Source organism: Thermobia domestica, chromosome 14, assembly GCF_964235325.1.
Source record: "Thermobia domestica chromosome 14, izTheDome1.hap1.1, whole genome shotgun sequence".
Lineage (NCBI taxonomy): Eukaryota > Metazoa > Arthropoda > Insecta > Zygentoma > Lepismatidae > Thermobia > Thermobia domestica.
In genome coordinates, this window is record NC_137467.1 from 171,314,469 (window position 1) to 171,330,532 (window position 16,064).

Here is a 16,064-nt window from a genome sequence, read left to right on the forward strand (position 1 = left end):
TGAGTGTCGTTTTCTTTTTTTTTTTCATGAGTCCTTACAGATTCTGAACCACTGCATGTTACATCAAATTTAGTCTTACACACATTGCAAAAAGCTTTGAATTCAGGAGCGTCATTTCAGACTTCGCTTGAGGGGGGCACAAGTACCACCGACATACGACTTTTACGTTTTGTACTAGTATATAGCAGACAATGTATTCCTGCTAATTAAAGTATATGTATTCCTCAAACTCTTGGGGGGGGGGAGGCAATTGCTCCCTCCTGCTCCCCCTAAATGACGTCCCTGTTTGAATCTGTCAGCCTCTACTGGTTGCAGCCAAAATTTCCAATCTGGATGAATATCATCACTAGGATATAAAACACAAATTCTTGATCTACCGTGCCATTTCTTAACTTTTCTTGACAATCTTGACCTAGTGTTCGATTTCTTGACTTTTTTTTTCACTTTCTTGACTTTCTTGACCTGTAGACACCCTATTGAAGCTTAGTTCTGATGAAGTTCTGCCGATTGGTGTTATCATCATACAACGCTGGTATTTCATCTAAATTAACTGGGAATAGGACATTTTCCTGCTAATAAGAAGCATTAATTTAGATTTTTTTTCGACATCATGAATCTTGATCTCTTCCTTGTGGCAACTAGTAACAACGATGAAAAGTTTCAAGCAACTTTCTTTGCACTGACATGCGAAGTTACATTGGTCTTTTTAATAAACACTTCTGTATACATTGGGACAGAAAAAGAGGGCTCTTTTTCCAGGAATTCTAAAAACCCTGTTCACCTCCCAGGACCTTCCCCTATTAGTCTTCGCGACATGTGGTAGAGATTTATGATCCCTTCTGGCTAAAAACCAATGTTGCCTCGATTCTTTTTCCTTCTTTCCTTTTTCCTAGTTGAAATATTTTTTTTTTTAAATTTTTGTTAACTGAAAATAGGAAGGAAACTTTCTCCTTATTTTGCCAGACTTTAACTACACAAGTGGATCAGAGGTACGGCAACACTGAGAGCAGTGACAGCTTACACGCTCGCGAGGACTAACCGAGGGTTGTGGGGGTGAAAAGAAGCAGTGGTTGGGGAAAGAGCCCTTTAAAGCTGTCCCGATGTATACATCATGGCATGAACTTTACCATGCTCTGACTTTATGCGTGGTGCTGGCAGTCCCTAACCCTTCCAACTTCTCACCGAAGCATTCCGTGTCCACTACTCTAAGGTTTACTTCTTCCCTACTTTGAACCCACCTTGAAATCAGAGTATATCTGAAAACTCTGTTTAGAGCAGATCTGGGAATTACACCCTATAGGAAATCCCCTGCATACCCATTGCACATTGATGAAATATACATTTTTGGTTTGTGTATGTATGACTTCCTTTACGCTGATAAGGCCGCCATCCACTTTCTCGAATTCGAAATAGGGCGTGTTAAAATTTAGCTTTTTTGCGATTTTGAACAGCCCTAGCTCTGAAACCATGCACTTTACCCCACAGGTCCATATGAACTTTTTCTCTTATTTTGATGTGAGGAATCACCTTTTATAGTTTGTAGATACAGTCCATTAACACATATATTAACGACTGCATTTTTTCTTATCCTTTTTTCATTTTAAAATTTTGTCGATGACTATTTGAGGTATGAAGGCTAAAAGTCTCTATTTACTATTGATACCTTCAATATAGGTATATTCTACACTATTATAAGAAAAAAACTTAGCTAAATATTGTTTTAAAAAATACAAATATATATATATATTCAGGGTCAACACAACTACCATACACAAAAATACATTCAACCACCACGAGTAAACTACATATTTTTAGCACAGAAAACTGAACTCAAAAAAATAATACAAATTACAAATCCCTTTTTTTGTCTACGTGCAACCCACACAAACCGTGCAGTTCCAATGCAAGCGTTTTGTCATAAGATACGATAAAGTCTTTTGTAATAATTAAAACTTACACTTAAAATAAAGTGGGAAGTGTGCATTACCCTTACCCTATTCTAAGCTACGAATGCACTTGCCTTCTACCTAGGAGTATGTAACCATAGAAAATTTATGGTAAGATCTAGAAATTTCTACATCCTTCCTTCCTTTGATCTTTAAACTTTATATGGATAATACATTTTACGTTTACAGTTTAACGCGCTAATATATAAAAGAGCAATATTGTTACCTGAGTACGTCGTGGAATTGTATTTTGCTGCTACATTTCACAAACCTCCCTGTTTACTTTCTCCAGCAGGCCTATTTCTCTGGATTGCCTCTTGAACAACTATATAACAAGTGCCTCGAAAAGAAAGCCGAATTTGAAAAGCCCGTTATTCTTGTTTATTGTTGTTGGCAACATTGTTTTTGCATGTTTTGTTATCAGTGATCATTGAGGTTATGTTTTTGATACTGTGCTTTTGTTTTTCAGGTGAGTGTTTGTGGGCGGTGCAACTTGCCACACTTCAGAAGACATAATCGCTCTGTTGCGTGAAAAGTTCCCGGACAGACTAATCTCGTTACGAGAAGGCCAAACCTACCCACCTCGATCTTGTGACCTGACACCTTGTGACTTTTTCCTACGGGGGTACGCTACGTCATGAATTTACCAGAACAAACCCCATAATATGTAGAAACTCACAAGAAATTTGACGTATCCTCGACAAAGTTGATGAAAAAAAAAGAGGGGACGGGGTGATGGTTAATTTCATGTACCGAGTGATCGCGTGTAGGGCTAGTAGGAAGGAGGGGGTCAAATGCCCGATATTGTGTTTCACGTTTAAACTTCAAAATTCCGTATATTCCGGGTTTTTTTCTTCTTTCAAATAAATAAATTAGATTTATAGTAACTTCAAATCTGACGTTCTTTTTAGGTTTTAGGATTTAGATATCTGGGCTTTCGGCATCTATGGCCATTTAGCCCGTCACGCATGAGGGATGGCGTCCCTCGGCGAGCACACTATCCGGGGAAAGGGAAGGAAGCAAGGATTGGGGAAGGAAGGAAGTGGCCTGAGACCTATATGTTAGGTACCATCCCGGCATTTGCCTGGTGTGAATGAGGAAAACCCAGGAAAACCTCATTCAGCATAAAGCCTGAAAAAACTTTTTAAACTTTTTTCGACCGAGTGTCCCCACCGGGAATTGAGCCCGGGACCACTCGCACCAAAGGCAAGAGCTTTAGCTCCTACGTTACGCGGGGAGTTCTTTTTGAGACGCCCTTTATTTATGTTATTCCTCTTGTGTTTAAGAAAAAGGATTACTTCGGAACTTAAAGGTCAAAATTAAAGTGGAGTAGTGCGCCAGATCTCTTCCGAGAACTGATAAACTATATACAGAAATACTTCAGTATAAACGTAAAGTACCCGATTAAAAAAAAGAAAGAAGGAATATGGCAGCTACCTTATGTTTGTAGCAGTGTTTCTGTATGCAAATTACCAATTCTCACAAGAGGACTAGTGTATTAATCCACCTAATTGTGACTAACAAATGAAGTTCGGGAGAAAACACTCGCCTGCAGAGAAACTATGTATGCCATTTGAAGGACCAATTCATGCTGATTACTACAAGCTAATAAAGTTCCTGTAAGGTTGAGAACTGTTCCAGGTTTTTACTGAAAAAGTTATTTTTTTGTTTAAATCTTTTTTTGTTTGTTTGTTTGTTTGTTTGTTTTGTTTTGTTTAAATAATTTGCTCTACGTATTTATATTACATATGAACAGAAATAAGATTGTTTCGCTGTGGTGTTATTATGCAACAACGGGGTTATGCTGGAAGGGGTCATATAAGCTTAAAGCGGAATTCAATCCGCTTCTCGGCTTACATCCGAGAGAAATTGTTCTCCATTTGGACTCGAAACCGGGACTAATTGGCTATAAAAGCGATGAGTCTGTCCACTCACTCACGAAGGACTCCTGATAAAAATACGTTGTACTGATTTTTACATATTTGTTAATATAATTGTCAAGAGTCATTTTATAAGGGCAAAAAGATAAACACTGTACAATTGAAACTATTATACAGAATTATATATAAATCAGGAAACTCCCGCCTTAGCCATTGGGAAAATCCTGTTATTATTTTAAATGTACAGCAATAACGAAAATGTCCTGTTAATTCCTTGGCATAATCAGCGTATCATAATCAGCACGCTAAAACTGAGGTATTAAATTACAAATTTAGTATGTAGATACCATTCAATTAATTCAAAACTGAAAGTCCAATCCAAGCTAATGCTGGAAGCTAAACAGGCAGTCGATCAATTTTACCAATTTCTATCGATATATTTATTAAGCAACCTTGCCTTCTTTATAAAACAACAGACATTCAGGCATACAATTTGGTTTCGTTTCGTGTGTTTAGGCTTAACATCCTTATGTAATACCGAAGTAAGAAGATTTTAGCTTAAAGTGACATCCGAACCGCTACTTGGTTTACACTTGAAAGAAGGGTTGTAGTAGAAAGAATCCAATATGTCGCGGTGATCGCAACTGATTCATTAGCATTGACACGAACTTTATTTGATTGTTTCATTGTACATCATAATGTCCGGATGAAGAAGTTTCATACTATGTACAAATCTCCTGCCATAATATTTGATTGGCTGAAATCCAAACAAATCAAATGGTGATACAAAATGTGAACTTAACTTTGAATCTCTCGAACAGTTCTCAACCGTATAGGAATTTTATTAGCTTGTTGTAGTTAGCATGAATTGGTCTTTCAAATGGAAACCTTAGTTTCTTTGCTTTCTCCCCAACTTCTTTTTTGTCAGCGCTGAAGCAATTCTTTCCCCTGAAATACCAGAACAACATGAACGTGTAGCGGTTCAAGAAGAATCCAGAGAAAAGGCCTCCTAGGAAAAGTATACAGTGAGGTTTCTGAAATTAACGGCAAAATACAACAACCCGACGCATCATACAGGTAGCAATATTTGCTATTTTCCATGGATAAATTATTGGGAATAAATGGCCGGCTATGATAACATGGAAAAAGAAAGCTGAGGCTCGAATTTTAAGCACCAACAAATAGGTCATCTAAATTGCAAAGGGCCTTTAAAAATTATAAAAACAAAAATAAGCTAGAAACTGGGGATCACAACTGAAGGGTACTACATTCGGATTACTAGGGCTTCTTTCCGCTTACCTGTAGTGCCCTTGCCTCTAGGACTCTGTGACCCTGCAAAGATGATTTTATGAATAATTGTAATAAATAAGTTGAAGTTAAATACTCCGTAAGCATTATGTGGTATCATCATTATTTCCTTCTGTAACATCGTATAACTTCCCATGAGCTAACTCCTACAAATTCAGACTCAATAGCAAGTGCGTAAATCCACACTAAACATAGATACATTTATTTCATACAAACACACATTCTTTCAAAACAGAAAAATGAAATTACATATTGACATTAAATAAGAATTTAAAAATAATGAAGATTAAAAACTGTTTAATTATGTACGACTGTACGCAATTAAGAATCACACGTTGAGCTGATTTTGAGTTTAACGTTCCTTGCAGCAGCGAGGCTATATGAGACAGGACCTACTGATTAACGTGGAATCCGAACCACATGCGCTCCCAGCGGGAATCGAATCTCCGAGTCTCCCACGCCAAAGGCGTGTACGGTAACTGCTTAGCCACAAAGGAGCTCAAGAAGAATCATATATAAAGTATAAAAAGTTCACTTATAGTAAAACTGTCATATAAAGTTCATTTATAGTAAAGTTATTAATATGGCATTGTGTAGAATCTCATATTTATAACAAATACTGGAATTAATGGATGGAGGATCATACCAGGAGAGGAAGATAATCATCACCATAGGTGTTCTGTCATTATTGGCATGTTATTTGCCCCAAATGGGAATCTTTCATACTATACGGTCTTCAGTTAACCTCTTGGTCTTCAAGTACGATTTTTCTGTTCTAATACCAATAAACTTTAGTCTCTTTCGTCCCTCCCTCTTTTTCCTGCCATCATATTCTCTAATGCGACCTCCATGATACAGTTCCGTCTCAGGCAGTGTCCCAACCAGTTTATCTTCGTCTCTTCAATTACATCTAAAACTATTCTTTTTCTCCTACTATTTCTAATATTTCATTCGTTTTCCGTTCGATCCCACCTAACTCTCTCCATTCTTCTTCACACCCACATTTCAGAGCCTTCAGTCTTTTTCCATTGCTTTTACCCAATGTTCAAGTTTTTGCACTATACAGTGCAATTTTTCACATGAAGCATTTTATGATCATTTTTCTCAATTCTTTATTCAACAATCATAAAATATACTTTTCTTCCATGTAAATGTGTCTTTCACCATTACTATTCTTGCTTTTATTTCACTTTCGCACTAGTAACACTACCTAGGTATCGGAAACTAGTCACGTGTTCTATTTTCTCTCCTCGTACTTCTAGATTTGACACTGACCACTTCATTACAATCATCATGGCTTTTGACTTTCTAATGTTTACTTTCGTCTCATATTCTTCACAGTCCTTCGTGAAGTATTTTAACATCGTATTAATTTTCTTCGCAGATTCCTCAAGAAGCGCGTATCATCTACAAACCATAAAACTAATTATTCCACCTAATACTAAAATACCGTTTTCACTATGTAGGTTCTTTTTCATAATCTTCTCTAGATGGTATTGGAAGATGGGAATTCTTTAATCCGAAGTTCTATCATCCTTGGAATACAGTGTGTGTTACACACTATTAGTATGGGAAATCTGGAATTCTGACAAGATTATGTCATTTGAGAGAAATTTTCAACTTAATAAATTTTCATTGAGTAATTTCGATTTTTTAAAAGAAAAAAATCTTTTCATTTGTATCTTGTAAATAATATGTATTTTATTATTATTTTGTTATAAATATTATAGCTAAAAATATATATATGTGAAAGTAACGAGATAATAGAGTAAAACAGAAAACAGCACAATAACACAACACAACATAATTTAAGAGAAGCAGGCTATAAGCTATGCATTTGCTATGTGGTATAAGCTATGTAGTGTCAAACATAAAAATTGCTCGATTAACATTTCCAGCGCTCTGAGTGCGTAGTGGCATTTGTTAATTATTTTACAAACCTGTAAACAGATTTAAGCAGCAACAGTGGTAAAAACTTGGAAGCTACAGACGTTAAGGCAACAGTTTGTTTGCGCAAAAACTTAGGAGTATGAACAGAATTTATAGAAGTGTACCGCGGAACATCTGGTGCCGAGTATTCTATTTACAGGTTTTGAGGTCGAAAGGAACCGACACATTTTTCGTATTCAATTGACAACATAATACTACCAACTCCGGAAACAGTTAGAGACTTAGGTATTTTATATGATTCCAAATTAACATTCCATTGTCGTATTGACAATATCACTAATGAAATGCATAGAAATATTAGATTGATACTTGAACTGGGCGAAAATTCAGAAAAACTAAACACTACAAAGACTTTACGAAGTCCGAAGTCTATGTTCGTTCCAAACTGGAATATGCAAGTACTATTTGGAATCAGCTCTTGGAAAGTAATACTGCCAACTGGATAAAATTCAATCAAAAATTTTAAGGCATCTAACGTAGAAAGCAACACACATGTACCCACGGACAGATAACACTGCCTCTCTCAATACTAATTTTGTTATCATGAGTATACACCGAAGAACTCTATTTGACATGGCATTCTTTTATAAAATATTTAATGGTAAAGTTGACTGTAACGAGTTTATTTTATCTTTCCATATTCATGTTCCACCTCGAAACACACGAACAGATAACTTCGATACATTTTATTTCAGAAAACCAAGGACTAATATAGTCTAGAATTCTCCAACATGGAGAATGAGTGCAACTGATAATGGTATAAGCAAAAAAGTTAAAGAAATTGATTTAAGTTGTAAAAAACATTTAAGAAAAATATAATTAAAGGAATTGATTTAAGTTGTAAGAAACATTTAAGAAAAATATAGTTAAAGGAATTGTAATAATGTATAATATCTGTAAAAATAGTGTAAATAATGTATGAACACTGTAAATGGGTTCTAACCTGTTGTATTCAAATCCAATAAATTAAAATAAAAAATAAAATTCTAGGTAGAAGTGTTATTATAATGTAATAGATCCCGGATGGCATCAAATAAGTGCTTGAAGATGATTTCGAAGAGCATCGAAATATTATTGAGGATAATGACTTAAACGTAAATGGAACTTACGGGTACAAGGTAAGATTCTGAATCTTAAACTACGTATCCAATAGCACAGTTTAGTAACTATGCATTCGCATGTTGCTGCAGATGCAGGGCAAGAAGTATGGAGGAGTATAGAAAAAAAAAAGCATATGCAACGACGCCATGGCACACAGTCACGTGATAGTATAATCACGTTAAAAGCTGCAAAAAATTTAGTTAGAAAGATGAAAATCAAGTTCCAGACGATTGAAACGTCGGAATGACGGCAAAAACAATAACTAGTAAAGAGGAAAAGTTATATGTGCGAGGGAAGTTCGGAAAGTAACCTCCGATTGAAAAAAAAAAAAAAAAACAGCAAAGTAAATAAGAATAATTTATTATATACACCTGAAAACTATTTCTTTGCTCTATTTTTCAACATAGTTTCCATAAACATTCAAGCACTTATCTTATTTCTGTATTAACTTAAAATTCCATCAGCATAAAAATCTCCCGTCTGTGCCTTGAGCCAGCCGGTGACCGCATCTTTCAGCTCCTCACCATCACCAAAGTCTGAGATCCACGCCACTTCTTCATACGCATGAAGATAATTGTGAAACGTCGATTTTCACGAACTTTTCCATCAATTTTGTGAACGAGTTCATCAGTGACCACTGATGGTCTGCCACTCTTCTTTTCTCATGAATATTTGTTTGTCCACTTTTAAATGAACGAACCCATTCACGAACAACTCCTTCATTCATCACGCTTGGTCCATACACGGCACAAAGTTCCCGATGAATAGCTGCTGCCAAATATCGTTTTTCCGTTAGGAAACTCGCACCTCGCACTTGTTGAGGTTTTCTATTGCAGTACACACTTTGAGACGCTACAAAAGTGGAACTAGTGATCAGACAACCTTCACTCTATCAAGGCTAGGTACAGACTGATCTACCGCGCATGTCTGTGCAAAGATGGTAGCGCTGCTCCCACTACTTCACGCACAGTGACCAATCGAAGGTTACTCTCCGAACGAGCGTCGTATATATATATATATATATATATATATATATATATATATATATTAGAGACCTGCACGGGCCGAATTTTTCGGCCCAAGCCCAATCCAGCCCGAACGTACCTAGGCCCGGCCCAGCCCGGGCCCGAAAAGTTTTGGAGATTTTCGGCCCTAGCACGGCCCGGCCCGATAAGTTTTTCAAAATTCTTGGCCCAAGCCCGGCCCGGGCCCGATAAATTTTAAAAGTTTTTGGCCCGATAATTTTTTAAAAAATTAGCTCGAGCCCGAATCTTTCTCAAAATTTAGTACTAAATTTGACCTAACCCTCAGAAACATTTTCTAAACTCTGGTTCACAATCTGACTCTTGCCTCCCGAATGGTACCATGGCCTCCTAGAACTTTGCCTGTCACCGAGAGAACAAAAACTCCATTCCCTGTAACAAAAAATCTAACTAAATTGATTTTTAGCATAAAGTGAAGATGGCAATATTGTTTAGCGACAGGCAAAACATTCCCACCTCTTCTTTTTATATTTTGAGTTCGGTGAAGGTGAAGGTCAAGGTCAGAGCTCAATTTACCGCATAATGCCTGCAATCCTCTATAGTGAAAGTGGAGCCGCTAAGCAACACAAACTGTAAATAGTTATTGCATTCTTTGTAATATTTTTCACGGGCACACTTCTTCAACGTTTGGCTTTATTCCAATTATCGTTTAACGAAAGTCAATAATTATTAAAGAATTGCAATTGATCGGCCCCAGCCTGGCCCGACCTGAAGACAAATCAGTGTCGGCCAGCCCAAGCCCGGCCCGGCCCAAAGAAATAACACTGTCGGCCCGTGCAAGTCTCTAATATATATATATAGATATGAAAGGTATTGTTGCGGTTAAAAAGTATCAGTAGCTGGTCCCATATTGTGAATGGTAAAAATGACAATTCTTGAAGCCATTATTTATTATTTTTTAAAAATGAAATGTTTGTATTCTTTGAGTTTTGTTGATGGATGCAGCTGTATGGCAAATGTTGAAATAATTTCCAGTTAGTGGGAGATATTTGTCTGTCTAAGTGTATTATATCTATACAGGAATTTAACAGCAGTATTGGGTCAATTGTGTACAAGAAAAGTTCATAATAAATTAAATAAGTGCCAGATTTATTAATGCAAGGAGGAAACAACATTTTTTTTCACACTAGATCCTCTGTAGATGTGAATTCAATAACGCACAAAGAGTGAAAAAGTGAATGACTGGACCGAGACTCAAACACGTGTGTAATCTGAGTGGAGAGCACCAACTTCGAGAGTGGGACAGTGTGTGGGTATTCTAGGAAGTGGACTGGGGTGGCGTAGTGGTTAATGCATCGGTATGCCGGAGACCCCGGTATGCCGAGCAGTCATTCACTTTTTCATTTTTTGTGTGTTATTAAGTACCAGACTGTTCTAGAGTTGTGAGGCTGTGTGCGAATATACATTAAACTGATCGTTAGGTAGAAGTCAATTCAATGAACGAAGAAGACTAAAGTAGTTTAACCCATTTAAATTTTGACTTTTTTAGGGTAAATTACAGACTTTCAGTCAAGCAGCTACAGCATCATCCCTATTTATCCTAGGATCATGGTTCGTACCTCATTCTCTTCAGAATAGAACAGCATTTCAAACGGCACCATTCACATTTCCCTATCATGTCCCTGAGGCGGGAAATTTTGAGAGAAATAGGATTTTTTCTTTTCAAATTTTGAGCCCCTCTAGATTTCCCCCCCCCCCCCGTGTTTACGTACAGATCACAAAATCAACTAAAACATAGTCGGTAATGTATTAAATGTGTGTACAAAATTTCAAGCATCTATCTTGAATAATAAGGGCGGGAAAAATATTTACCAATGAGACCCACAATGCCTTAAATTACACCAAAAGACCAGGATGTAATATTAAAAAATTCTTGAGACATCCTTATTTATTCTAGGGTCATGGTTCGTACACCATTCTCTTTAGAATAGAACAGACTTTCAAACGGTACCATTCACATGTCTCCATTATGTATGCGAGACTGAAAAATCGCGAAAAAATGGATATTTTGATTAAAATATCTTTTTTTTTATTTCTTTTTTTTTTTTTTTTTTTTTTTTTTACTTTTTTCCCTCTGGACCCCCATGTTTTAACACACAGATCTAAAAAATACTAAGAGGTGCACTGAATCTGTTTGCAAAATTTCTATCTTCTAGGTGCAAAAGTAAGCCCGCCAAAAAATTATAAAAATAGGCCTAATAAAAAATTATATATATATATATATATATATATATATATATTTTTTTTTTTTTTGTAAGTTATGGCGTCATCACCTCCTATGTCTCGACGCAGAAAGGCGTGAAACCATACGCCTACGTGTAACACGTTCTACAATGCCTCCATCTTTTAAAAAAAATAAATAAATAAAAGCTTTATTGGTACTTTTTTAATCGAATAATGAAGACATTACCCAATATGCTAAAAATAGTATATATAATGTAAAAGGGTTAAAACAGAGTTTGTTTCTTGGTTTAAAATACATGTTACAACATTTGAAAAATGAGTCTACACATGAAAACGTAAAAAGGGAAGAAAGAAAGAAAAAAGTTTGTGACATCTCACAGCGGACGATGGAATAATATCGAACTGTTCAGTTATTATTATTATTATTTTTTTTTTTAATTAATAAGACTGTGTAGTTTTTCAGTGCTTAACTCGTATATTATTTTTACCTTACTCTGAAAGATGCTGAATATGAATAACGATACTATTAAAATAAGCCACCAACACCATGAGACTGTAGTAAATAGATTACGTTTACTGAAAAGTCATGAATTTTAAATCCAGCGCCTATGCATAGTGTCACTTCTTGTTCTCTGTGCACAAATTTGATTATAAAATGTCGCACTACCCTCGACTACATACAATACAGCAATTTCTCACATTATTCTTAAAAAGCAAGTTAGGCTAAGTAAAAGTGGAGTTCTCTTACCTCAGTCTCTTTAGGTGAATAGTTTGTGTCCTGACTATAAGATCGTATCATTGAGCCTCGATGGCGGCTAGCGGATGAAGGAACAATATGATCATCTTCTGTCTTCGTTGGGCTGAAAAACAAACAAGAGAACAAATAGCACTCTACTTATTTTATTATAAATCACTTAAACAACGAAATGAAACTTTTTAAGTATAGTGTTCCACGACTATGCCTTTTAGGCTAAAGGAGACCAGGGGCGGATCCATCCTTCTTATTTTATATATAAATAAAACCCATCCTAGAGTTTGGAGCTCTTAAAAGTAGCTCTAAGTAGCAGTATTACAACTCACCGTCCCCCAGAAGTCCGTTCTGGATCCGCCCCTGAAGGAGACAGATGACCGTCAAATTATTTTTTGTGCTTTCCCGCCGGGAATCGAACTCAGAACCATGTGCATGCAATAAAATGAAATGAAATTAAAATCTTTGAGTATTACGTCCCACGATTATGCTGGCTAGGTAAAGAGGACGGTGATGATGAGAAATGAGTGAAATGATGGGATGAAGAAAGTGGGAGGAAACGGAAGAACCCCGAGAAAATCCACGCACAAGGTGTTTGTCCATCTCAAAGTTCACTTGGTGCGAGCTGGGATCGAACCAGGGACCCGACGTACCAGAAGTGAATACCACTGAGCCGCCGCGGCCCCTATGTGCACCAAAAGTGCACGCACCAGCCACTAAGCCAATCGGGAAGGGGAGAGCATAAATCACTTAAAACTCATACACTTCTTGACAAGCTTTTATTGAAGCATACTTAAATTACAGTATTATTTCCCATTCTTATATATTTTTCTTAGATATCTCCGATTGATTGTTGTTTTCATGTATATTTTTGATGCTCATAAATATTTAAACATCTTACTTCATCGACTGATTGATTCTTTCCTTTTAAATATTTTTATTTTGAAAAATAATAAAATCAGGAACTCCTTTCTATTGCGAATGCACACAGGCTAACCGTAATTTTCTCTTGTAAATATTGTATTCGTTCACGTGGTTTGTGCTTTTCTTTCTTGTACTGAAAAATCAATGTGCGTAAAATATGCCAATTTTTTAATATAGGTCTTGATCTGCGTTTTATTCTAGTAAACGGTAATTAAGACTACAGTACATCCAAGTATTAATTTTAATTCATTTATACAGAGAGAGCAAATACTGTTACCTGTATGGTGCGTCTTGGTAAATTTCGACCATTAAGTGCTAAAGTTATTCTTTTTCCCAAGCAAAAAGGGAAAATATTAATTAATGAACTGATATCAAATATTTCCCACGTCCCACGTCCCACCATTATGCTCTGAGACGATGATTAAGGCAAATAAATGATGGTGGGAGAATTGGTGGAATGAGAAAGTGGGAGGAAACGGGAGTATTCCGAGAAAACCCATCAGCACAATGTTGTCCATCATAAACTTACTTGGGGAGACCCGGGTTCGATTCCCGGCGGGAGCTCATGTGGTTCGGATTCCACGTTTATCAGTAGCTCCACGTCTCATATAGCCTCGCTGCTGAACAGAACGTTAAACTCAAAAATCAACTCAACTCAAACTTACTTGGGAATCGAACCAGGGATTCCATGCACCAGAAGTAAGTGTTCTACCACTGAGCCACCGTGCCCCAAAAACATTAATTAAGAAGCAGTTTAAAAAGTAACCCAGTCATTACATAAGTAAGTAAACAGCAAGGTTTACGAAGTAGAAAAATAATACCTTAATATCCCAAGGCGCACTACACAGGAAACAATACAGAAGGTCGATCCGCGTATATGTGTCCAATTTTGAAATAGCACTAACCTTATGAAAATCCATGGGACCACTATCGGTTGGCCTCAATGTGATGGCCATGTGTTCTGGCAATAGCCCTGCACCGTAACTTCCACTGTAGAAGACTACGACGAAGTACAGGAAGTGGAATCTTCTCCCATTCCTCCCCACAGGCTTTCCACAGGCCCCCGAAAGTAGTGACACGACGAGAAGAAAGTGCCCTTTTCAGTAGACCAAACCCGCAGAATTCCATGGGACTGGCATCTGGTGATTTCACTGGTATGTCATGAAATGGAATAGCACGAATACCGGTGTCTGTCTCCATCTGCTTCAGAAAGTTCTGGGTAGAACGAGATGTATATGAGGAGGCCTTATCCATATGCACAGACACTTGCTTTATGGCATGCCCATACAAACGAGGCAGATCTTCTGTATAAATTGGGGTCAGTATATATTGCTGAAAGAATGCAGAGTTGATTTTACAGTTTTTAGGAACCTGACGAATTGTTAACTTGCCCTGATAAGAGTAACCGGTGACAACCATAAATCCTTTCGCATCATCATAACCGGTGACAACCATAATGAACGCAGGACGGCTTTTTGCATCTCGCGAAGCGTAAGTTATTGAGCGAATTTTGCCACAATCTGATAGATACACCCATGCTTCATCCAGTGTGGCCACAAACTTCCACTTTTCCCCAGATAGATGGCGTCCATAGAAGCGCCTGCTGTTGGTCTTTTTCTCACGGCGATGGGACGAACTTAGGTAATGTCTATGACTTTTAAAGACCCTTCGGAGGTTTAACTTCCCACTCAGGGCGCGGTTAACAGTGGACTGTGGTATGTGGAGTCGAGCTGCCATCACACGTTGCGGAGGGGGATTTTCTTGTAAGGCCATTCGCCGCAACTTCTGAGCTACTTGTGGAGTCACTGTGGTACACGCTCGCTTCCTCGACCCCTTAGTGGGTGAATGCTTACATGGTATGTCTTCTTTTTTATACTGCTTGATTATGTTCTTGATAGTCGTCGAACCCAATGCACAGCCATTTTCTTTGCACTGCTTTTGAATTTTAGAAACCAAATATTTGGCGTGGAAAAGTCCAATTACGTAGCCCTTCCAAAAACGGTTCACCTTTGGAGCCATGATGCACACGATACACAGTTTCGCTTGGCAGACGATAGAATGAACCTCCAGGTATAGCAAACGCGTTTAACCGCTTGGTTCGGTCGCTTCTGTGGTCAGGGGTATGGGTGTAAAATTGGACACATATACGCGGATCGACCTTCTGTATTTCATCTCCTTTATAAGAACACACTAATAGTACCAGGGGCGTAAATAAGGACTCCGCAGACCCCGCATTGCGGGGGACCTCAAGCCATAAAGGGACCCCAAATCATAAAGTGGGACTTGGAGAAGGGGCCCCACTCCACGCTGTCTGCGGGGAGGCCCCTAAGCCTTTAGTTACGCCACTGACTAGTACTTTGCCACCATTTTATTATAATTCTGTAAGACAGAACCATATCACTACTTACACTTATGAAATGAAATGAAATCTTACAGTTTAACATCCCACGATTATGCCCATTAACCTAAGGGAGACGGATGATTAATGCAAGTGAATGATGGAAGAATTAATGGAATGAGGATGTGGTGGGAAACGGAAGTACCCCGAACCTACGGACACAATGTTATCCACCACAAACTAATTTGTTTGAGGATCGAACGAGGGACCCCACGCATAAGAGGTAAGCGCTCTACCACTGCGCCACCATGCCCCCTAATTAATATTTTTGGGGACTTATGACAATACTAATGAATGCTAAGTAAACAGACATTTTCTATTAGTACTTTTAACTAATGAAACGGCATCTAGGATGTCTTTATGAAGCAGATAGTGAAGTTGCTGCTACAGGTACAATACCACGTAAAGCGAGAATTGGTCTTGGGAAAACGAATACCAACCCTATAGGTACTTGTCAAATTGAAAATAAGTTTTGAAAAACTGTGAGTATAATATACGGATCAAAAATAAAGTTCAAAATTTTACAATATTATAGTGTTTTATAGCAGAGAGAAAAACTGTCCAAAAGATGATATATATATA

The 16,064-nt window shown here is 37.5% G+C and overlaps 1 protein-coding gene across 2 annotated transcripts in view; it reads right to left on the reverse strand.

The window, feature by feature from the left end:
* The window catches only part of Stim (stromal interaction molecule), a 193,308-nt gene that overhangs the window by 3,928 nt on the left and 173,316 nt on the right, over nt 1-16,064 (reverse strand). Inside the window, exons 13-14 of one of the 2 annotated variants that reach the window (XM_081739176.1) lie at nt 12,161-12,272; nt 5,126-5,158 (exon numbers count right to left, since the gene is read on the reverse strand). In XM_081739176.1, the coding sequence (XP_081595302.1) occupies nt 5,126-5,158; nt 12,161-12,272 (145 nt within the window). The remainder of the gene's footprint in view (nt 1-5,125; nt 5,159-12,160; nt 12,273-16,064) is intronic. The other variant, XM_081739177.1, reaches the window with a different exon arrangement.